This window comes from Balaenoptera borealis (genome assembly GCF_965194805.1).
Source record: "Balaenoptera borealis genome assembly, chromosome: 6".
Lineage (NCBI taxonomy): Eukaryota > Metazoa > Chordata > Mammalia > Artiodactyla > Balaenopteridae > Balaenoptera > Balaenoptera borealis.
The window spans coordinates 72993986-73017270 of NC_138863.1; the positions used below are offsets into that span (position 1 = coordinate 72993986).

Genomic DNA, 23285 nt, shown 5'->3' on the forward strand with positions numbered 1-23285 from the left:
GTCCTGGCTAATGTAAATACAGCTGCAATGAATGTTGCGGTACATGACTCTTTTGGAATTATGGTTTTCTCAGGGTATATGCCCAGTAGTGGGATTGCTGGGTCATATGGTAGCTCTATTTTTAGTCTTTTAAGGAACTTTCATACTGTTCTCCACAGTGGCTGTATCAATTTACATTCCCACCAACAGTGCAAGAGGGTTCCCTTTTCTCCACACCCTCTCCAGTACTTATTGTCTGTAGATATTTTGATGATGGCCATTCTGACTGGTGTGAGGTGATACCTCACTGTAGTTTTGATTTGCATTTCTCTAATGATTAGTGATGTTGAGCATCCTTTCATGTGTTTGTTGGCAATCTGTATATCTTCTTTGGAGAAATGTCTATGTAGGTCTTCTGCCCATTTTTGGATTGGGTTGTTTATTTGATATTGAGCTGCATCTGTTGCTTGTATATTTTGGAGATTAATCCTTTGTCACTTGTTTCATTTGCAAATATTTTCTCCTATTCTGAGGGTAGTCTTTCCTTCTTGTTTATGGTTTCCTTTGTTGTGCAAAAGCTTTTAAGTTTCCTGAAGTCCCATTTCTTTATTTTTGTTTTTATTTACATTTCTCTAGGAGATGGGTCAAAAAGGATCTGGCTGTGATTTATGTCATAGAGTGTTCTGCCTATGTTTTCCTCTAAGAGTTTTATAATGTCTGGCCTTACATTTAGGTCTTTAATCCATTTTGAGTTTATTTTTGTATATGGTATTAAGGAGTGTTCTAATTTCATTCTTTTACATGTAGCTGTCCAGTTTTCCCAGCACCACTTATTGAAGAGGCTGTCTTTTCTGCATTGTATATTCTTGCCTCCTTTATCAAAGGTAACCATATGTACGTGGGTTTATCTCTGGGCTTTCTATCCTGTTCCATTGGTCTCTATTTCTGTTTTTGTGCCAGTACCATACTGTCTTGATTACTGTAGCTTTGTAGTATAGTCTGAAACCAGGGAGCCTGATTCCTCCAGCTCTGTTTTTCTTTCTCAAGATTGCTTTGGCTATTCGGGGTCTTTTGTGTTTCCATACAAATTGTGAATTTTTTTGTTCTAGTTCTGAAAAAAAACGCCATTGGTAGTTTGATAGGGATTGCATTGAATCTGTAGATTGCTTTGGGTAGTAGAGTCATTTTCACAATGTTGATTCTTCCAATCCAAGAACATGGTATATCTCTCCATCTGCTTGTATTGTCTTTAATTTCTTTCATCAGTGTCTTACAGTTTTCTGCATACAGGTCTTTTGTCTCCTTAGGTAGGTTTATTCCTAGGTATTTTATTCTTTTTGTTGCAATGGTAAATGGGAGTGTTTCCTTAATTTCTCTTTCAGATTTTTTATCAGGGACTCCGCCTGAGCTTGACAGGCGTCTGCACCCCGGATTCACCATCATTCTTAATTCTTTCCTTTTTTTCCTCCCTAATTGTTGATAAGTTCTATTGATTCTAACTCAAAAATGTCTTTCAAAATTGTTCCCTTTTTTTTTTAGGGCTTCCCTGGTGGCGCAGTGGTTGAGAATCCGCCTGCCAATGCATGGGACACGGGTTCGAGCCCTGGTCTGGGAAGATCCCACATGCCGTGGAGCGGCTGGGCCCGTGAGCCACAACTACTGAGCCTGCGCATCTGGAGCCTGTGCTCCGCAACAAGAGAGGCTGCGATAGTGAGAGGCCAGCGCACCGCGATGAAGAGTGGCCCCCACTTGCTGCAACTAGAGAAAGCCCTCACACAGAAACGAAGACCCAACACAGCCATAAATAGATTTAAAAAAAAAAAGAAATTACTTTAAGGGCTTCCCTGGTGACGCAGTGGTTGAGAATCTGCCTGCCAATGCAGGGCACATGGGTTCGAGCCCTGGTCTGGGAAGATCCCACATGCCGCGGAGTGACTAAGCCCGTGAGCCACAATTGCTGAGCCTGCGTGTCTGGAGCCTGTTCTCCGCAACGGGAGGGGCCGCGATAGTGAGAGGCCTGCGCACCGCAATGAGGAGTGGCCCCCACTTGCCGCAACTAGAGAAAGCCCTCACACAGAAACGAAGACCCAACACAGCCATAAATAAATAAATAAATAAATAAATAAAATTTTAAAAAAAAATTGTTCCCTTTTTTCTAGTGCCACTGCCTCCATTGAGTCTGTCATTGTCTCCTGATTCAATAAATTTTTATTAACTACTACCATGTACTGGAGACATTTCTGCCATCCAGGGGTTCATAGTTTAATGATCCCATTTAACCTGTAGAGGGATCTTACTGATTTACAAATCTGCTCACAACTCTTCTCTGCTCAAAAACCCACATTAGCTCCTTGTTGCCTAAGGATTAGATCCGATTCCATGGCTGGACACGGTCTTTTCACAACATCATTGAACCTGTCTCCGCAGTCTCAACTCTCATCGTCTGCCTTCCTCCCCAACCACACCCTCTGTGAGCAAGTCCCAGGGGACCCACAAGTGTTTCACAGATCCTTGTTTTTACACATGCGAATTCCTCATTCTCCATATCAAACTCCTGGGACATGCCTGCTTTTTGAGGTTCTGCTCAAATGCTAACTCCTTTGTGAAGCCTTAGCTTGTTGTTGGTTCTCTTGTGAGGTTTCTACCTTCCTCCCCTATATTCACCCGAAACTTTGCCCATAGTCCACGACAGCACTTAGCACCTTTAATGCATGACTCGCGCACATCTCTCAATCTCCGCTAGCCCCCATCCAGACTGTCAGCAACTTGAAGGCAGAGGCTGCGCCTTCTTCACGTCGGTATCCCCAGCCCACCACTTCATGCCTGGCGTGTAACGTTAAAATGTGTGGGTACTAGATTGGCCAACCTCTGGACTCAATATTGCTTTATAGCAATCAGGGTCTGTGAGGGGAACTGTGCCTAATACCTGAATCTATTGGTTGCATGTACCAGAAATCCATCTCTACCGAGCGCAAGCACACATTGGCTTATAGAACTGGTAACTCCAAGGGTGCAGCTGGACTTAGGAGGGGGGTCCAAACGATGCTGTCAGGGGTCTCTCTTAACCATCTCATCTCTGGTTTTCTTTGCAAGTTGGTCTCTTTTTTTTCCTGAGGTCTGGCAGCTCTAAGCCTATGTCCTTACAGTTTATGATCCAAAAGAGAAAGACATTCTCTCTCTCAGCATCCACATATCAAATCTCAAGGGAGTCTGCTTGGACCTGTTTGGTCATATGCATTGACAAATCATAGTGGACAGGCACATGAGGTACCAGGCTTGGCCAACCCTGGGTCAGGTGTCCATACCTGTGGACAGGTGGCTGATGGCGCTCTGTGAATGACAAGCACTGTGGGAGCCACAGGGAATGGGCTAGTTTTCCAACAGAAAAAGGAGTGCTGGACAGACAAAAGCATCAGACGTCCACACCAGTTGCGTGTTTCTGTCATAAAAAACATTTCATCCAATTTGTTTATCTGTTAGCTGTCAGCATAGCTGAGGTTCCTGAGTGGCCCATTTTATTGTATCTAAAGCAGAATAGAGTTTTAAGACAGTAGGTGCTCCAGGACAGTGCTTCTCAAATTGCAATGTGCTCATGAATGAACCTGTTAAAATGCAGGTTCTCAGTCACCAGGTCTGGGGTGGGACCTGGGATTCTTTTTTTTTTTTATTTTTTTTTATTTTTTATTTTTTTTAGGGCTTGAAATGTGTATTCTGTCAAGCTAAAAATAGGAAAGGCACCACTCCTTCCAGGGCTAATGTAAGACTCCAGAAAGGGACAGCTTCACCACCTGGCCCCCAACCCACAGTCAACCATCCAGGGCCAGACACACCCTCCTCTGGTGAGCCACAAGGGTGATGGCCAAAGTTATCCCAAGTCAAAACTTTCTTCTACGTCAAGGAAACAGCATTCACCAATTAACACAAAGGCTGTACACTCCCGCAGACGCTCTTACTACTCTGCTGTACAAAGTTCAAAACGACTGAGGGAAGCACCAGAGTCCTCTGAGGCATTTTATTTGCACGTTATGTATTACATCCCTAGAAAAAGAATCCAAGGATTTTCCCTCCTGTGTGTTTTCGTCTTGCTTCTTCATGGTCCATGATGCCAGCTGAGGTTGTCAGTACAATGAAACCAAACTGACGGGACGGGAGCAGGTTATTCTGCCATTTTTCTAGATCTTTGAGTTGCACGTCAAACCTGGGGCTGATCACTCCACACTTATTTAGCCTGCCTGTGAGGTTCACAACAATTTTCCCAGCCCTGTGATCATCGATGATTTCAAATTCGCCAATGTAACCATGCTTCATCATCACAGTGAGAAACCTGACAATGACTTTGGAGCACGGCCTAATAAGAACCTGGCGTTTGCCTCTCTTTTCGGCATTGTTGATACTCTTGAGAGCATCAGCCAGGACATTCATGCGCACCATTATGGCGGCACGGAAAGATGGCGGAAAGGGAACCTGGGATTCTTGATGTTTTATAAGATTATACTAGTCTGCTTGGGCTGCCATAAAAAATGCCACAACCTGGGTGACTTAAACTACAGAAATTTATTTTCTCACAATTTTTTTTTTTTTTTTTTTTTTTAGAAATTCACGTTCTTTTTATTTATTTATTTATGACTGTGTTGAGTCTTCGTTTCTGTGCGAGGGCTTTCTCTAGTTGCGGCAAGTGGGGACCACTCTTCATCGCGGTGCGCGGGCCTCTCGCTATGGCGGCCTCTCTTGTTGCGGAGCACAGGCTCCAGACGCGCAGGCTCAGTAATTGTGGCTCACGGGCCCAGTTGCTCCGTGGCATGTGGGATCTTCCCAGACCAGGGCTCGAACCCGTGTGCCCTGCATTGGCAGGCAGATTCTCAACCACTGCGCCACCAGGGAAGCCCTTTCTCACAGTTTTGAAGTCCAAGTTTGGTTCCTGGTGAAGACTCTCTTCCTGGCCTGTAGATGGCTCCTTCTTACTGTGTCCTCACACGGCCGTTCCTCTGTGCATGCGTGGAGAGCGAGCGCTGGTGTCTTTTCCTCTTTTTATAAGGACACCACTGCTATTGGATTAGAGCCCCACCCTCATGACCTCATTTAACCTCCATTACCTCCTTAAAGGCCCTATCTCCAAATATAGCCGCATTGGGGGTTAGGGCTTCAACACATGAATTTGAGGGGCCATGATTCAGTCCATAACAAAACTTCAAGCTGAATGTTTTCTGCAGCACCAGCACTGCCTGCCTGGCCAGCAGCACCAAAGAAGCCAGTCAGAGGAGGGCCTAGAGCTGCAGGGCAGCAAGACCCAGCGGAGCCGAGAAGCCCGCACCCTGGGCATCTGGAAGGACCAAACGCTGTGGTTGATTCTCCCAAGGTCTTCTGGGTTTTGCATTCTGAGTAGGTCTCCAGTGAATATGAAGACAAAATGTGTCTCTAGTTTGGTGGTTAGTACCTGTTCAGTTATTTTCAAATTGATTTGAAAGTTTTCTAAGAGCCTTTCTTCGATTTTGAGAAAGTGTGATTGTGCAAGGTTCTCTAAGTACCCCGATGGCTCCAGCCCCGCTAGGGAGAAGTCTGCTAAGGAAGCTACTGCCCTGGAAAGACAAGGGCTGGGCCCAAGATTCTCAGTCTCACTTTTCTGGGCTTTATACTTATTATGATATTTAGATGACAGCATAGGGAGTAGGGGCAGAAGAGGGGTGCAAATGCATTATATTGCCACAGGGCAATCTACTCTGCTCAATAAACTGCTCCAGACTTGTTACGGGATGAATTATGCCCACCCTCCCCCCAAATTCATATATTGAAGTTCCAACCCTCAGTACTTCACAATGTGACTGTATTTGGAGATAAGGTCTCTAAAGAGGTAATTAGGTTAAAATGAGGTGAGCCCTAATCTGATAGGACTGGTGTCTCTATGAGAAGAGGGAGAGGTATCAGGGATGTGCACACAGAGAAAAGGCAGGTGAGGACACAGCAAGAAGATGGCCATCTGCAAGCCAAGGAAAGAGGCCTCAGGAGAAACTAAACCTGTCCACATCTTGATCTTGGACTTCCAGCCTCCAGAGCTGTGAGAAAATAAGTGTCTGTGTGTTGAAGTCACCAGATCTGTGGTATTTTCTTATGGCAGCCCAAGCAGACTAATACAAGACCCAAACAGCTACATTCTGTTGTATTTAGTGAGTGTTAATTTGTCACTCAAATGTTAATTCATTCAACAAATATGCACCGACTCTCTCCTGGCGCTGAGGCTAAACTCATATCAATGAGACACAGTTCCCATCTTCACCTGCTGGTGGAGACAGACCTGAGAGGGGCCAGAGCAGTAGAGAAGGGTCTGGAGGCAAGAGAGCCTGGCCCATCCGGGAAAACGAGAGCCTGGTGGCCCAGAGCTGCTGGGTGGTCCAGCGAGGGTGGTGGGAATGACTAAGGATGAGGCTGCTAGAGGGAGGTCCTTGGACCCAGGTCACGTTGGGCTTTGGAGGCAAGTTGAAAAGTGATGACATTTAGGCGGAGAGTACAAAGCAGGGGGAGAACAGGGGTTTGGGGGTGTTCTGAGGAGGCAGCTGCAGTAATCCTGGGAGGGGCAGGGGGCCAGGACGGAGTGTAAGGCACACATTTATTAGCCATTCCTTCTAGATGCCCCATGAAGCCACTACAAGAGAATGAGGGTCTTTAAACCAGGCGGCAGGCTTGCATTTTGGTTGTTAGGGTAGAATGAGAGGCACACTGCACTGAGCTGGGTTTCTCCCTCTTCTACCATTTGCCTGATAAGAGCAATTTCTGGGGACTTTTTCCTATATATGTCCCACCCCTAAACACACACACACACACACACACACACACACACACACACAGAGCTACGTGAGCAAAGATGTCATTACTAAACCCTTCTCAGTTGGTGGTACACAAACCTCATTGAGTGGAACTGGCTGGACCAGTTCTACACGGAGGAAACTGCAGATACCCTCGAGCGCCCAGACACAGAAGCAGGTGAGAAACCTAAGGGCCGCCTGGATGTCTCCCTCCCACGGACCATGCACTTTGAAATCTCTCCCTCCCCAGCACCCTCCTCCCCACCCCTCCCTCCTTCAGCTCATCACATCTCCCCTTGCCTGCTGTCCAGCCTCGATGAGACCCAATAGCTCCATTGGGTCAACCAACCCAGCCGTGCACAATGCCTCAATTCTTTTTGTCAGACACCAGTGATAACCAACCCGTTTGAAGGAGGAGAGTTTTAGCTGTCGCTCCACAACCTCCCTTCCGGGTTGTAATACAGGGGTCTTAAGCTGGGATCCGTGAAACACACCTTTATTTTTATCAGCCTCTCACTGAAATTCAGCATCTGCTACAGTCATGAATAGAGACAACAAACCACACCACAGTCAGTAAATCCTATGACTTTTTTAGCTGGAGCAATCATGGATATTTTTGTATCACATTACAGATGTTGCAGATATCTAGGTTTATCACTGGTACTTATCACTACAGCGTAATTATTAGAACCGTCACTGGATTATGTTATTGCACAGTTTCTGTTAACGAAGAAGCACCCGGAGGTCCGTGGCACAGTAAAGCTTAAGAACCTCTGCCCTGGATTGTAACTTAAAGGTCTGAGAACGTTCCCCAGCGAAGATGGCTGCGGCCCTGCCCTATGGATTCCAAGTCCGGGGCCTCCATCCCTCATTTGTTCCAGTAGTGGTTTGAGACAGACCTAGAGCTGAGAGTTTCTGAGAAAAATCTTGTCCTGGTCTCAGGTGAGGACTGGTCTTCTCTGTGTAGTACTGGGGTACCCTACCCCCCGCCCAGGTCCCACCAACTCCTACCCTCCTCAGTCATTTATCTAAGCATTTGGAAACGCCTGTGACAGGACACAGGGACTTAATGCAAATATAGCTGTGAACTATGTGCCGTCTAATTTTCTACTCCTGAGTAGAGCTCTCTCTAAGCCTACCTCCCCCTGGGACTCCCACCCAGCACACAGGTCTGCTTCCACCACCCAGACACACCACCCATGCCCTCTGTTCTGTGCTGCTTCTCTCTTACACATGATTCTTTGACTCAAATGTCCTCCTCCCAGCCATTTGTCAAGATCCTGCTGTCCTCCTGTTCCCAGTCACCTCTTGGCTCAAGCTTTACTTAAAAAAAAAAAAATTAAGGTTGAAATTCATATAACACAAAATGAACCACTCTGGAGTGAACAATTTCATGGCATCTTGTACATTCACAATGTTATGCAACCACCATCTCCATCTAGTTCCAAAACATTCCCAGCATTCCAAAATAAAACTTTATCCTCATTAAACTCCCCTTTCAACACTCTCCCAGCCCCTGGCAATCACCAATCTGCATTCTGTCTCTATGGATTTGCATATCTTGGATATTTCATATGAATGGAATCACACAAGATGTGACCTTTTGTGTCTGGCTTCTTTCACTCAGCGTAATGTTTTCCAGGCTCACCTAAGTTGTAGCAGAAAGTACATAGTGCTAACGCACTTCGGTCCTTTTTATGGCTGAGTAATATTTCACCAGATGGATGTACCAGAATTTGTGTATCTTTTCATCCGTTGATGGACGTTTGGGTTGTTTCCACTAATATGGGTGGTGCTGCCATGGGAATAGTTCTGCCCTGAACGTGCGTGTACAGGGATTTGTTTGAGTACTGGCGTTCAGTTCTTTTGTATATATGTCTAAGAGTGGATTTACTGGGTCATATGGTAATTCTATGTTTAACTTCTTGAGGAACTGCCAAACTTTTCCACAACAGCTGAACCATTTTGCATTCAAACCAGCAATGCACAAGGGTTCCAACTTCTCCACATCCTCATTAACACTTGCTATTTGAAGTTTTACTTTTCTTGCAGGGAAGTTTTTTTCTATTTACTTTGTGATTATTAAGCAAAGCATTGTTTAGTCCTTTCAGCCAAAATTGCCAATCGAGCATAGAAAACATATAAGGCAGTCATTTTGGAGAGTGGAAAGTCTGATTTAATTAACTTAACTAATTAGAAAGAATTGAATACCATCTTTCCAGTTATTTCACTTACTATGATTTATGCTGAAGGTCTACTTTTTAAACTCTTCAATAACCCCTTTCCTTTTATGCCCACTCCAGACTCTCCGTACCCATACCTGATCCGTTCCTGCAGCACTGCCCTTAATCACACTATATTGTAATTCTATACTGTAATTCTGTGTTCGCGTGTCTCTCTCCATTGTTAGACTTGGCAGGCTGCGGTTGCTTGTGGACAGAGATCCCTTAGTACCTGCAGAGCGGTTCTGGCCACTCAGGTGGGCCATAGGTGTCTGCTGCCTGAATGTGTGACTGGAGGGTCACAGGCTCCCCCCCAGTGGTGAGCAGGAATAAGCCTACATACTCTCTCACCTGCCCTGGGCTAAACACTTTATTGACGTCACAGGAAGTCTTCAAAGGAAGACAAACGAGACACCAGATGGGCAAGCATGCTGAGCTCTTTGGAGAAGAGAGGCTGTGTAAATCCACCTCTTTTACTGGAGAAACAAAGAAAATGACTCCAAACTGTCTTCGCTTTATCGTGCCTGCACAAGTCAGTCCGGAGGATGAAAAGAGCTCTTGCAGGCATCTGCGTGAATCATCATACAATAAATGTAAGCCTTCCGGGGAAACTGTGACTCTGGCGTGCAATGCTCTCACTATTGACAAGGTGAAGGTGTGCCCCTGTGTGACTTAGCCCTTTCTTTTCACTCCTTGTCTCTTGCTGTAAAATTCTGCATACTTCCTCCTGCTGCCCACTTCAGAGCATTTGTCCACGTTCCATTCACCAAAAGGTGTCAAAAAGATGCTAGGCCCTGGGAAGGCAAAGATAAATAAGATCCCACCCTGTTCTCAATGTGTCCGTGTGTAAGGTGATGCGTGTTAAGAAGCCACATACCTGGATTATTTTAGAGAAAGAAATCTCCATGGAAAGGAATATAAAATTTGTTTCCAGGCACACATGAAAGACGTGGGGAAGAGCAGTTACAGGTACTTCGTTTTGGCTTTATTTGGTCAGTTGGTTCCCATCCTTGGACGAAGAGCTAAATATTTTTCAGACGTGTTGGCAGTTTTAGGGCTGTTATAACACTGATTTTTCTAGTGCCAATAGAAAGGTAGTAGATTACATCAGAGAGAAGGATTTGACTATTGAGCTTTTCTCAACTGAAGTTATTTCACCATAAAAAAAAAAACCAACAACAATAAAAATGGGCTTTCTGTATGGGAGAGGCAAGGTAGGCTAGGAGAAGAATGTGGGATTTGCAATTAAAGACCTGGGTTTGAGTCCTAGATCTGCTGCTCATTTGTCATGTTCCAACAGACAAGTCTCTGGATCTGGGGTGCCCATCTGGGTCTATCTTCTCTGTCACACACCCCGCCCCCTACCTTGGGAAATTTAAATAACTAAATCTGAAGGCTTTTCAGCAGCTTATTACATCATTCTGAGATCACAGGCTCTGTTCTTGAACCCTAATGTCACATTTGTCATTTCTGAGTTGAGATGGACCATCATCAAGGTATCTTTTTTTTTTAAATTAATTAATTAATTAATTAATTAATTTATGGCTGTGTTGGGTCTTCGTTTCTGTGCGAGGGCTTTCTCTAGTTGTGGCAAGCGGGGGCCACTCTTCATCGCGGTGCGCAGGCCTCTCACTATCGCGGCCTCTCTTGTTGCGGAGCACAGGCTCCAGACGCGCAGGCTCAGTAATTGTGGCTCACGGGCCCAGTTGCTCCACGGCATGTGGGATCTTCCCAGACCAGGGCTCGAACCCGTGTGCCCTGCATTGGCAGGCAGATTCTCAACCACTGTGCCCCTAGGGAAGCCCCAAGGTATCTTGCTGTTGCTATTATGATGTGAATTTTGGCATTCAGGCTGGAGTTGCTATTTAGGTGGGTAGTTGTCTCTGAACACCCAAGCCCGAACATCTGCTTTAACCAAGTTTATGCCTCTGCAACTTTACCCACTAGGGTTCCCCTCCCCCCATGACTTAATTATCCAAGTTTAAATCTGGTTAAACTTGGATAATTATGGTCCAGTCCCTTCCCCTGATACCTGTGAGCTCATGGGGCTTGCTTCCTTGTGCTTCTCCAGGCCAGCCCACTCCTGTGCCCACGTGCTATTTTCACTTTTGCACTGACTCCGATGCAGAGTTCAGCTCCCCTTCTGAGATGCCCCAAGGGACCCCCTGACTCATTAGCAGGCCTTAGAGACTCATCTGAAGGCTTGGTAGGGTTGTAGTGGGCCCAGCCCTGGGAGGGCTCACACGTGGAGGGGTGGGCAGCCTTCCCTCACCTGGCTTTCCCACTTTTTCATTTGTCCTTTTCTTCTTCCCTTTCTTAGGCTGCAATAAAAACAAAGCAACCACAAACAAACAGATCCTCCCCCGGGGTCTAGCCAGAACCATTCTGTCCACTCAGGTCTCCGCTTCTTATCAAATATTTTCCCATCAGAAACAGCCTTCCCTTCCCGGGAGGAATTCTGGCAAGTGGATTTCCTCCAGCTCAGCACCCTTGCTTCGGGAACCCATCCAAGCTTTAGGGGCTCAGGGCTGGGAGGCCAGTGCCGGGGCAACTTCAGTGAAACCTGCCGGGGATTTGTGGACAGCTTGGATATCCCTTTTAACACCCGTGACCTGTACTTGGTATTTTAAGTAAAACTCTAAAGCAAGTGGCTTTCCACCATTAAAGTTTATTATTAAAGTGTTCTGAGGCATTCTGTGTGTTTGAATCCCACACTCCCTGCAGATTTTCCGCAGGAACGACCAATGGGTGGGACTTCCTCCAGATGACCGCTAGAGGGCACATGATTGCCAGCTCAGGAGGCCCTCCATACAGCCAATTCCTGGGGGCTTCTCTGCAGAAAGGACAGTTTCTGTTTGTTTGTTTTCCCTCAGAAACAGGAGGAAAGCACTTGAAATTCCCTGGATGCAGCTAAGGCATTTTCTATGGCATTCATCTGTGAAATGTTGGCTTCGAGAAGCAGACATTCTGGCGGGTAAAGGAAAGACTGCGCTCTCTGTGCCTGTTGCTTAGTCCCACCCCGGGGAGAAGAAAAGGGCTGCAGAAAGCTGAACGAATGAGTTTTGTTGTTTCTAAGATTACTAGTAGAATATACCTGTAGGCTACGTGTGTCCACACAGGCCTCATAGTATAGTGCAAATAATGTGTTTTGGAATTAGATCTACATGGGATTCATTTCCTATCCCCAGGCTTCCTGCCAAGCTGGCAAACTAGTGTGGGCTGCTGGCAGCCCTGGAGAAACTCCAATAGGAACTTGATGTGAGGTAGCAGAGAAGTTAGGATTGTCCTTGGATCAGGTCCCTTGGGCCCTGCTTTCAGAGGAGGGGTGATACACCCTACTCTGGAGGGGAACACAGATATAGTGATGGGATGGAGAAGTTAATTGGGGTAAATAAACATGAGTGTGGGTCAAAAGTCAGAAGTGACCTGGATAAGATCAAAATTAGATCGCTTAACTTCTAAACTAGCAGGCAAAAATTCAACGGTAAGTGGAAATGAAAGAAGAAGGAAAAAGGAATTAAAAAAAACCCTGTACTATCGATGAGAACTCTCAGCTTGGATGTTGAACTAAGTCCTCATAAAACAGTAGGGAAATGTTTCCCAGTTCCAGTGCTTACCAACTCTGTGACCTTGGGTAGGGTATACAATTTCTCTGAGCTTCAGTTTCCTCATCTCTAATATGAGGGGAAACTACTGCGGTTACCAGTTTGCTGTGAAGAGTAAATAAAGTAACGTGCGTGCAAGTCCTCTCCTACCTGGCTCTAGACAGTGAACGTTCTAGTTCTCTCCTCTCTTCTCCCTCTTTAGCATGTTTAGCTTATAAACACATTCATTCAAGAACATTTCCTGAGTACCTGTATCAGTTATGCTGCTTTCAGCTGCAAGTGACAGAAAACCTCACCTAAATGGCAGTAAACAGTAAGGAAAAGGTATTATCTCATAACAAGCAGTCCGCAGGCAGGGCAGTTCTAGGGCGGGTGACTGTGGAGTCTTAGCAAAATTATCAGGGACTCGATTCCTTCCCTACTTTGACTCCGCCATCCTCAGCCAGTTCGCCTCTGTCCCGGTGCCTCTCCCACCATGGCTTCAGGACGACTGCCACTCCACTCACCTGGGGGCAGGCCTGGGCTCTTTCCTCTCACAAGACTCTTCAGAATTCTCCTGGAACTGTTTTCCAGAAGTTGCCCCAGCTGACCTTCCGTCCTGTCTCATGGACCAGAAGCAGGTCACTTCACCCCTCCCTAAATCAGTTCCTGGTGAGATGAATGGGTTTCTGTGAATGGAATGGACCAGTCATTATTCACCCTAAGATGTCCCTTAGTCTTCCAGAGTTGTTGATACCAGAACAAAATCAATTAGTAAAGACAGAAGGGAAGAAATGGCTATTGGTAGGCAACCAAGAGTATTTTCTGGGCACTGTAGTTGGTATTGAGCATACAGTAGTTTTTAAGACAGATGCCATTCCTGGGGAGCTTGTAGGGGAGGTTACAGACAAGTAAACTGGCATTAACAGTATAGTGTGTAGGTGCTATGCAGGGAGAACTGTAGGGCAGTGACCCATATTTGGTGGTCAGGGAAGACTTCCTGGAGGAGGTGCTCTTTGAGAGATAAAGTAGGAGTTTTCCAGATGATTAGGGGTAGGAATAGAATGAGAGCTTGCATGCAAGCCCCGGGAGCAAGAGTGATTATGACATTCAGGTAACTGAGAGAAGTTCACCCTGGAACAGGAGACCCAGATAGATCCCGTTGGGTGGTTAGCAGGGGCCCATCACAAAGACCACGGAAACCACGTGGGGGAGTTGGAATTCTATTCTGACTGCCATGGGTCAGGTACATTTAGAGCAATGATCTTTAAAATGTGGTTGTGAAATCAATACAGTGGTTCATAACCAGCATATAAAAATAAAATAATGGCAAATTTGTAAATAGTACTTACTACAGTCAGTCATGGCACATTTCTGAGAGTTTTATGTATTCACTATTAACTCATTGATCCACCGTTATCTCCATTTTGCAGATGAGGAAACTGAAGCACTTGCCTAAGGCCTGTTAGGGGTTGAATTGTGTCCCTCTCAAAACAGATTTGCTAACCCTCACTACCTCAGAATGGATCCTTATTTGGAAATAAGGTGTTGTAGATGTCATTAGTTAAGATGAGGTCATACTGGAGTAGGGTGGTCCCTAATCCAACACAGCTGGTATCCTTATAAGAAGACGGCCATGTGAAGACACGGGCGCAGGGAGAACACCATGTAAAGATGGAGGCGGAGAGCAGAGTGATGCAGCTATAAGCCGAGGATGCCAAGGATGGCTGGCTGGCACTGGAAGCTAGGAGGGAGGCATGAACAGATTCTCCCTCACAGCTCTCAGGAGGAGCCTACCCTGCCGACACCTGGATTTGGGACTTCTAGCCTCCAGAGCTGTAATAGAATAAATGGCCACTATTTTAAGCCACCCAGTGTGTGATGCTTTGTTAACACGGCTAGTAAGTGAGGAACTGAGATGCAAACCCAGAGACTGGCTACTCTCAACCACTGTACTTTCCTCAATAGGAAAGAGAACACAGTGTTAGTAGCTGGCGGGGGGAAGGTTTTAGTTGTATGTATGTGTGTACGTATGCATGTATATGTGCGCTGGGTCGTAACGTATGACGCATTTCACTGAAGTTTGAAAGCCACTGACTTAAAGGGGTTTGAATAGAGTAATAAGATCAATTTGCATTTTAGAAGGAACAAAGACAGGTCAAGATTTCAAAACTAGAAGTCAAGTAGGGTAAACTCATCTTTAGGGATGAATTCAAAGGCCTCATCCCTTGGCAGGATGAAGTGATAAGGTTTCTGCATTAGGTAGATGCTGCTGGGCAGGAGTACCACCTAAGGTTGTACGGGTCAAGGCAGACCTGTTGTACTCTAAGTGTATGGTGCCCTATGGCATTGTGCAGTGCACAACCTGTACGGTTGTCCTTGGCGTTCCTAGGATTGGATTAGAGATGTTCATGGGAGAAGTGGGGAGCGGCTGTACCAGTCCCTCTTCCCAAGCATGTTCTTCAAACAATGGTACCTTTGCAACAGATCCTTGAAGGTAACATGCTGACATTCTATGTATAAAATCTACAATGAACAGGCATCAAAGGCAGCAAGACTGTGAGACCCAGGCACGAGAAAATAAGCTCCTCCGGAAGGTTGGCTCCCCCACCAGAATATAAGGCCAGGAGGACATGAACGTCATCTGTGATAACCATTGCTGATCCCCAATGCCTAAATACTCAGCAGATGCTTAACAAATATTGTTGAATGAATATTAAAGGCAATATAGTGAGGAATATGCATGAAAGTAAGTCACAGGGTGATCATTTTTAATGTCCTTGCTCCCCCACCAGCCCCCACTACCCACTGCAGCACCGCCCCTCCCCCAAAGGCCCTGGCTGCACATCTCCTCCCACGTCCCTTCCACCCCTGCAACTCTACAATTCCACGTCTGCCTCTCCTATCCATTACATGACCAGAGGAAAAGGATGCTGGTGGCAAGTCGTGTGGCCTCTGCTGAATCACATCCCCCCTGACAACGAGCCCATCACTTAACAGCTGCAGAGGCGACTGTGACATTTGTGGATGCCCTGAGCTATGTTCCCCGGCAAGGGATTATAGCAGCACGCACAAATCCTTGTCTGCTAAGGTCACGGTGCCGGCTCAGGGTGACTGACAGAATTAAACACGGTCTAGACTTATGAGAAGTCCAAGAGGGATTTATGGCCCAATATAAAGAAATGTAAATTTCGCTCTCATTCAAACCATTCCTACGCTACCATCGAATTTCTTTCTTCTCTAGGTGTCAGGATTAATTCAGCCTTCCGCATTAGGAAGTTGACTCAATCCCAGGCAGCCCCCTAGTCAGGCTCCAAGCGGCCAGAACTCCTCCTTGCTTGGTGTGCTCTCTGATGGGGGTTTGTGGCTCACGGATGCATCATAGTGTCCCAGCTGTCACCTGAGCTTTGTTCTGGGGAGACTGTTCCTGCATCCCTCTGATGCAGGGGCCCATTTAGGGTGAGCAACTCTCCCAGGGTTCCCAATTTTAGCACCGGAAGTCCTGTGTGTGAGGACATCTCTCAGACCTGGGCACACTGGGACGGTTGGTCACAAGAGCATGGCACACCGAGAAGGGAGCGGGAGCTTGGGCCTCCTTGTCGGCACAGCCAAACTGGCTCATGCTAGCTGTGCCAAAACTAGAAGCATCTTCTCTCTCTGGCAACACCGTGCTTTATTCTCATTTCAGTAAAATGGAAATGCGAGACACCCGGAGAGAGAGAGTAGCCACAATGATTTTACCCCACCTCCACCTCCCCATCCCCCGGTCAAATGGGTGGTAAGGGAAACCCAGACTGTCTGCATTTGAGTTCCGACCCAGGCCCTTCCTAACTACAAGTTACTCAGCCTCTCGGTGCCTCAGATTCCTCCTCTGTAAGATGGGTATTAAAAAAAAAGTATGTCTTTTGATTTGCAAACAAAACAAAACAAAACAAACTACAATGAGGTATCGCCTCACACAGGTCAGAATGGCCATCATCAAAAATCTAAAAACAACAAATGCTGGAGAGGGTGTGGGGAAAAGGGAACCCTCTTGCACTGTTGGTGGGAATGTAAATTAATACAGCCACTATGGAGAACAGTATGGAGGTTCCTTAAAAAACTAAAAATAGAACTACCATACGACCCAGCAATCCCACTACTGGGCGTATACCCTGAGAAAACCATAATTCAGAAAGAGTCATGTACCAAAATGTTCATTGCAGCTCTATTTACAATAGCTAGGACATGGAAACAACCTAAGTGTCCACTGACAGAGGACTGGATAAAGAAGATGTGGTACATATATACAATGGAATATTACTCAGCCATAAAAAAGAATGAAATAATGTCATTTGCAGCAACATGGATGGACCTAGAGATTATCATACTAAATGAAGTCAGACAGAGAAAGACAAAAATCGTATGATATCACTTATATGTGGAATCTTAAAAAAATGATACAAATGAACTTATTTACAAAACAAACACACTCACAGACTTTGAAAACAAACTTATAGTTACTAAAGTGGAAACATGGTAAGGAGGGATAAATTAGGAGTTTGGGATTAACATATACACACTACTATATATATGTGTATATATATATATATATATATATATATATATAAAATAGATAATCAACAAAGACCTCCACTCAATATTCTGTAATAACCTATATGGGGAAAGAATCTGAAAAAGAATGGATATATGTACATGTAAAACCGAATCGCTTTGCTGTATACCTGAAACCAACACAACACGGTAAATCAACTATACTCCAATATAAAATAAAATATTTTTTTTTAAAAGTATGTCTTATGGTGTCATGCTAAGGATTCGAAAAGAAAAAATATATAATACTCTTTCAACTGTAACTAGCTGGACAATTATTATTGTCACACCTCTCTCTGCAGAAATGGGCTTCTTCCATTTTCCGGAGCCTGCATTGCTTCCTCGGCAGTGGGCGGGGCGGATTTAAAGAATCCTGCCGCTATTTACAAATGAACGTGACTAGGAGACAGTTCTAATGGGAAGATGTGATCTCTCTCCCCTCCCCCCTTTTTTAAACCTTTTATGTTAAATATAACAAATACAGAAAGTGACATAAAGCAAATGTATAGCTTCATAAATTACTATAGAGTGAAAACTCTCATAATGAGAGTACTTCCAACTCACAATGAGTTGGAGGGTAGAATTTTGCCAGCCATCCCAGGAGCCCTCTCCACTGCTCTGTCCAAACTCTACCCTGTTTTTCCCCTGCTAAGAGTATCCTAATATTTATTGTGTTAAGAAACGATCCATTTTTTGTTTGTTTTCTTCAGGGTAAAAAAAAAAAAAGGGGGGGGGGGGCACTGTGGTACTACCCAATCACAACTCTCTTGATTCATCTAGAAAACAGAGGGCTGGGGTCTCCTCTTATTTGGGGGGAATAAGAAAGCAAAGCAGCATGATTTCTAAAGCAAAGGGTTTAAGTAGGAACTTGCAAACATCACCTTCTCTTTTGTGACTACCTATCCTATTGCCTGGAAGGGGCACAGAGATCACCGTGTATGTGGCTTAAAGAAAACAGACAACAGTCACAGCCCATTAAAATCCCATCTGCTTCCCATAAAACGGAAAAGTCATTACTGGCCGAGTCAGGGGGTCTCAGGCTCATGTGGAGGAAGTGATCACTTACCAGTTCTCCCCTTACAACCTTGCTGCTTGCAAAGGGGAGAGTCAACCCCTTATTTTTCTACCAGGTCAGTGCTTTTTACACTAAACCATGCTTCTCCTCAAACAGTCATTGGTGTAAAACATTCCTAATACTATTTTGAATGGTGCTGAAAAGAATGCAGGGCCAGATGTGTGGGTAGGGTATTAACTGCTGGATTTAGAAAGGGAGAGGCTGTAATAAGAACCTGCTGTATAAAATAAAATAAAATAAAATTCAAAAAAAAAAAAGAAGAAAGGGAGTGGCCGGGCGGGTGTGGAAAAGGTCCCTGGGACTTAGGACTTGAGTCAGACAAGGAGGGAACATGCTTCCCTGGGGCATGCAGTGTGGAAAGGAAACAGGGCTTAATGGAGGAGATTATTCATTGATGGGCAGGCAGTTAGAAATTCAGACCAGGAAGCGCAATTTGAAATATGGCTTGGTGAATCTGTTAGGATATGCTACATTTCACAGAACTGAAAGAAAGTCCAAATAACAGTGGCTTAAATACAATAAAGACTAATTTATCTCTGATGGTATGTAGTCCATAGTGGGTGTGTTGATTCCATGATTGGCAGGGACTGCTACCTTCCTGCTTTGTCATCCTTAGCAAGGGGATGTCTATCCTCAAGGACACCTCATGGTCCAAGATGGCTGCTGAAACTCTTACCACCATCTCCAAATTTTAGGTAGGTGGAATCAAGAAAAGGTCAACAGGGTGTGTCTTAGCCCGGTAGCCTTTTAAGTAGCCTTCCCAGAAGCTACGCCCAATGACTTCTGCTCACAACTCAGTGAACAGGCTGAAAGGGAGGTCGGGAAATACAGTCTTGGCTTTTTGGAATAAAACAGACCCTTCTGGAAAGTTAGATGGGGAGAATGAATGGGCAGGTGGGGCAACTAGTAATCTTTTCTACATGTAATGGGGCAGTAAATTTTCATGGTTAAGCTTGGAGCCTCCAAGGTTACTTAGGTTAAGCTCCATCACCTACTGGCTGTGTGATCAACAACAAGACACCTAACATTTCTAAGACACAGTTTCCTCATCTGTAAAATGAAGAAAGTAATAAAACCTCTCCCAAAGGTTTGTTGTGCGAGTCAGGTAAAACCGTTGACATAGAACGCTCAGGACAGTGCATGGTGCAGTGAAAGCCCTCCAAAACGGCAGCTATTACCGTGACTCTGATTTAAGAGGCTGGGAAAGCAAAATTTCTACAACTTTTATGCTTATCCACAATAAAAATTAAACCCCATTCGAATGAACGTGTCATCCAGAAAACATGATTGAGGGGTTTCCAAGCCTGTGTTGATGACTCCTCTCAAGTGTGATCCCCACAGGACTAAATGACTTGAGGTGTCCTTGAATTCCTGTGTGAGAGGGTTTGACCAGTTTGAGGGACTCCCCATGAACCTGAAGGGATGGGGGCTCTTCCTGATCCCACTGCTGTCAGCCTGGTAGAGATGGAAGGGCAGATGCTGCACTGACCACACTCAGATGAGCCCGACTACTGCGGGAAGTTCTGCAGCTGGACATTCTGCCTTCAGACTTGCTCTATCCTCACTCCAGGAGTGAGCCCCTTGCCATGTGCTCTCCTTCTCTGGGCTTCAGACCATTCTGCTTAGATCTCCAGCTTCCTTTACCTCTCTGCAAAGCTCTTTGGTTCCACTTTTTGGTGGTCCCGGTCTCTGCCTGGGCCAGGGGACCCACCCTGTTTAGTCGGTACTTCCCAAACGGTATCCTGAGGAACGTCAGTCTCAAACACTTTTCCACTGTAAAATATGTGTGAGAAACATTACAAGCTCTAGCCCCCCTTGGCGAATCACAATGCACACTAACATGTTACAAGCTCTGAGAAGTCCTGCAAAGAAATAAGTTACTGTTCAACTCAACATTTTCCACGTATCAACTAAAAGACCTTGGCCTAGAGGTCAAGTTTCCTTGCTCCTGGAGGAACCTCCTACTGAGTCCCTCTTTGCAGCCAAGGAGATATCTCAGGGTTGAGGCCCATGGGCAGATCTGAGATGATCACCATTTAACTGACACCAATAAATGACACACCCTTTCCTGGTGCCATTTACCTCCTCTTATTCTCTGGGATGAAAAATGAGATCATGTCAGTGAAAGGTGCTTTGTAAGCCATTTAAATGCTGTGTACATGTTAGTTGTGACCTGTACAATGACTCACGCCGGTGCTCCAAACCCCTTCTCCCTGGGAAATGGCATTTTCAGAATTACAGTTCCATAATATAAAAAGAGCTGAAACCTACACACATAATAATAGCCATTTCTACCAGAGGGTCCTTTTGGTGAGTGCAACACGGTGACTGTAAAGTACACAATCAATTCTCCATAGAATGAGGAAGAAAGAAGTGTAGACCCCAACCCCCTGGATTCCTCAGGCTACCTCCAGACCCACAAACCCCAAAACCACTCCACCAACAAGTTCAGACACTCAGAGCTGCCTCTGGCCTGTCTGGCCCCAAACCTCCAGGGTCAGACCCTCTAGCTCCCCACAGGCTCTGCAGTGGCAGCCCCTCCCGTCCGATTTCACAATGCCTGCCTTCTCAGGATCCCTGTAAACCCTGGCCAGGAAATGCCAGCAGAGACCTGATTCGCCTGAGCCCCTAAACAATGGACACTTCCTTGTTTGTTTTGAGAGATTTGAGCTGTGGCTCCTCCTTTCCTCCACGCCACAGCAGTTTTCAGAGGCACACCCAGCCGGAGAGCACAGGCACGGCTGGCGGGAGCTCAAGGGCAAGGTTTAAGTTCATTTTGCTGACTTCTTTCCCGTCTCTCCTCCAGAGAAAACAGAAAAGCCAGGTCTCTATAGCCCAAGTAAAAACAGCCACAGCTAAAAATATTTGACTAAGCCAGACACAGAACGACAAGAATTGTATGATTCCACTTACATAAGGTATCTAGACGAGGCAAATTCATAGAGACAGAAAGTAGAATCAAGGTAACCAGGGGCTGGCGGGAGGGAGGAATAGGGATTTATTGTGTAGCGAGTGTGGAGCTTTTTGGTTGGGAATGACAAAAAAGCTCTGGAGATGGACCATGGTGATGGTTGCACAGTGTTGTGCATGTACTTAATGGCCCTGAACTGTACACTTAAAAATAGTTAAAATGGTAAATTTTACGTTATGTATACCTTGCCACAATAAAACAAAATAAATAGCAGTAAATACCAATAAAATATTTGATATCGGTTCCCCTAATGTAGTGTCCATCCCTGGGGACAGCTCCTAATCCATGTTGTGTGGTCCCAGGAGAGGGGATAAGAGGCCCTGGACCTTCAGTCCTGGGTGATTGAGGCCCATGCATAGGAACCCAGCCCGAGTGCGGCTCAGAGGGCTTGTGTAGGTCTGGGACATAAGCAGGAAGGCTCCTTTCACCTTTCTTAAGCATCTTTCTTAAGTCTCAAGACAGCCTGGAAAGTTCTTTTCTTTTGATAGAAGCTGGAAAGTCCTGGGAAGACTTCCAGGCCTCCCTTAGGCCCAGAGCTCCGTGAGAGGAGAGTTCGGGATCACAGAGAGCCAGCATTGAGGAGGTAGGAGGAAAATGGAATTTACTCAGCAAAGACAGGTTTTCTGAGGTCTTTTGTTTGACATGGAAAAAAGAGAAAGATGACAGGTTGGTGGCTGAACTGTCTGAATTTCACACAGCAGCCTCTAGGTGGTGCACACACCTTAATAAATACCCTGAGAAGAGGCAGTTTCATCTGCAAATTGAGCTTCAAGGTTCAGTTCAGAAGCAGGGGAGCTCTTACAAACAAGCTACTCCCCACTGCAGCTGAAAAACAACTCCCACATCTAAACCCTTCTGGATCCAATGCAAAGATGGCAGGGCTTTCATCATCTTGATGACAATAGTGGGGGAGGCACTGCATCTACCTGAGCCATCCGCGGTGGCCTTTTCATGGAGGAGACAGAGGTAAAGTGTGCCCATGGAGACGTTCAGCTCCCCAGAAAGGGCACCGTTCACCGGGGCTACTGTGACTCTTGAGACAGTATCAGCAGCGGTGTTTCCAGAACACAATGGTAGAAGTGGTGATTCTCTCAGCTGTCAAGAGAGAATGTATTCAGTCTGCTCAGCCCCTGAAGTGGGTTTTTCTCCTCCCCTTTGCAAGCCTGTATCAACTCTGCAAGTGCTCAAGTGAGCAGGAGACCAGGACAAAGGTCATCAACTCGGAAGGCAGGGCCAGGCGCCAGGAAGATGAGGAGGGGGCAGCTCCTCTCACCATCCAGGGCCATTCTTATTTACACAAACAATTAATAGGCGCACTTGCAAACCCAGTCAGGAACAGACTTGATAATGACCTAGATAATAAAGCAATCCATTGCTGCAGAGAATGGGGCAAGCAGCACATCACTCTTGTGCCCAAGTTAATCCCATCTTTCTCCTCTCTCTTACACAGCTGTGTGGGCTCAGGTCTATACGTGATTCGGTGCAAAGTGGCATCACTTAGTCAATCGGTCAGACGCACTGATGGAGGGCCCTCCAAGGGCTTGACTCAAGGCTGGGGTGAGACACGGAGGAAGCAGAAACTTCTGCCTCAGCATTCAGGAAGCTCCAGTCTAGGGCTTCACTATCCATTGTGGTAGCCACTAGCCCCATGTGGCTATTTATATTTAAATGAAAAGTAAAGAAAATTGAAAATTCAACTCCTAAGCCATACTAGCCACATTTCAAGTGCTCGATAGTCACATGTGGCCAGTGGCTACTATACTGGACAGCACCAAAACCGTTTCCATCATTTCAGAAAGTTCTATTAAACAGTACTGTTTGGGGTGCCTATGGAAACAATGTGAGACCACTTACAACAATGGCGATTAACTAAGAGCAAATTAATGGGAGGAAATGAAGGCTCAGGCATGCTGTGTCTTTCAGCCAGGGAATGGTCTTCTAATTCCTACTCCAGAGTTTAGAAGCACCCTGAGGATGGTCTTCATGCTAACACGCTAAATGTTTGTGTTTGGGAGGTTGTAGGTGCTGGATAGTTACCGGAATAGAATTTCAAGCAATTTAGAA

The 23285-nt window shown here is 45.7% G+C and overlaps 1 protein-coding gene and 1 pseudogene across 2 annotated transcripts in view; one reads left to right on the forward strand and one right to left on the reverse strand.

The window, feature by feature from the left end:
- Positions 1 to 23285, forward strand: part of LOC309630263 (heterogeneous nuclear ribonucleoprotein R pseudogene) — a 499447-nt pseudogene that overhangs the window by 190679 nt on the left and 285483 nt on the right. The window lies entirely within an intron of this gene.
- On the reverse strand, positions 3977 to 4435 carry LOC309631022 (small ribosomal subunit protein uS8). Its single transcript, XM_082396930.1, has one exon. It carries the CDS (start codon positions 4408 to 4410, stop codon positions 4018 to 4020), a length of 393 nt encoding a protein of 130 aa, XP_082253056.1. The 5' UTR covers positions 4411 to 4435; the 3' UTR covers positions 3977 to 4017.

Excerpts from the sequence above, each read along its gene's own strand:
- LOC309631022 (XM_082396930.1), bottom strand. The coding sequence starts at position 4,410 with ATGGTGCGCATGAATGTCCTGGCTGATGCTCTCAAGAGTATCAACAAT.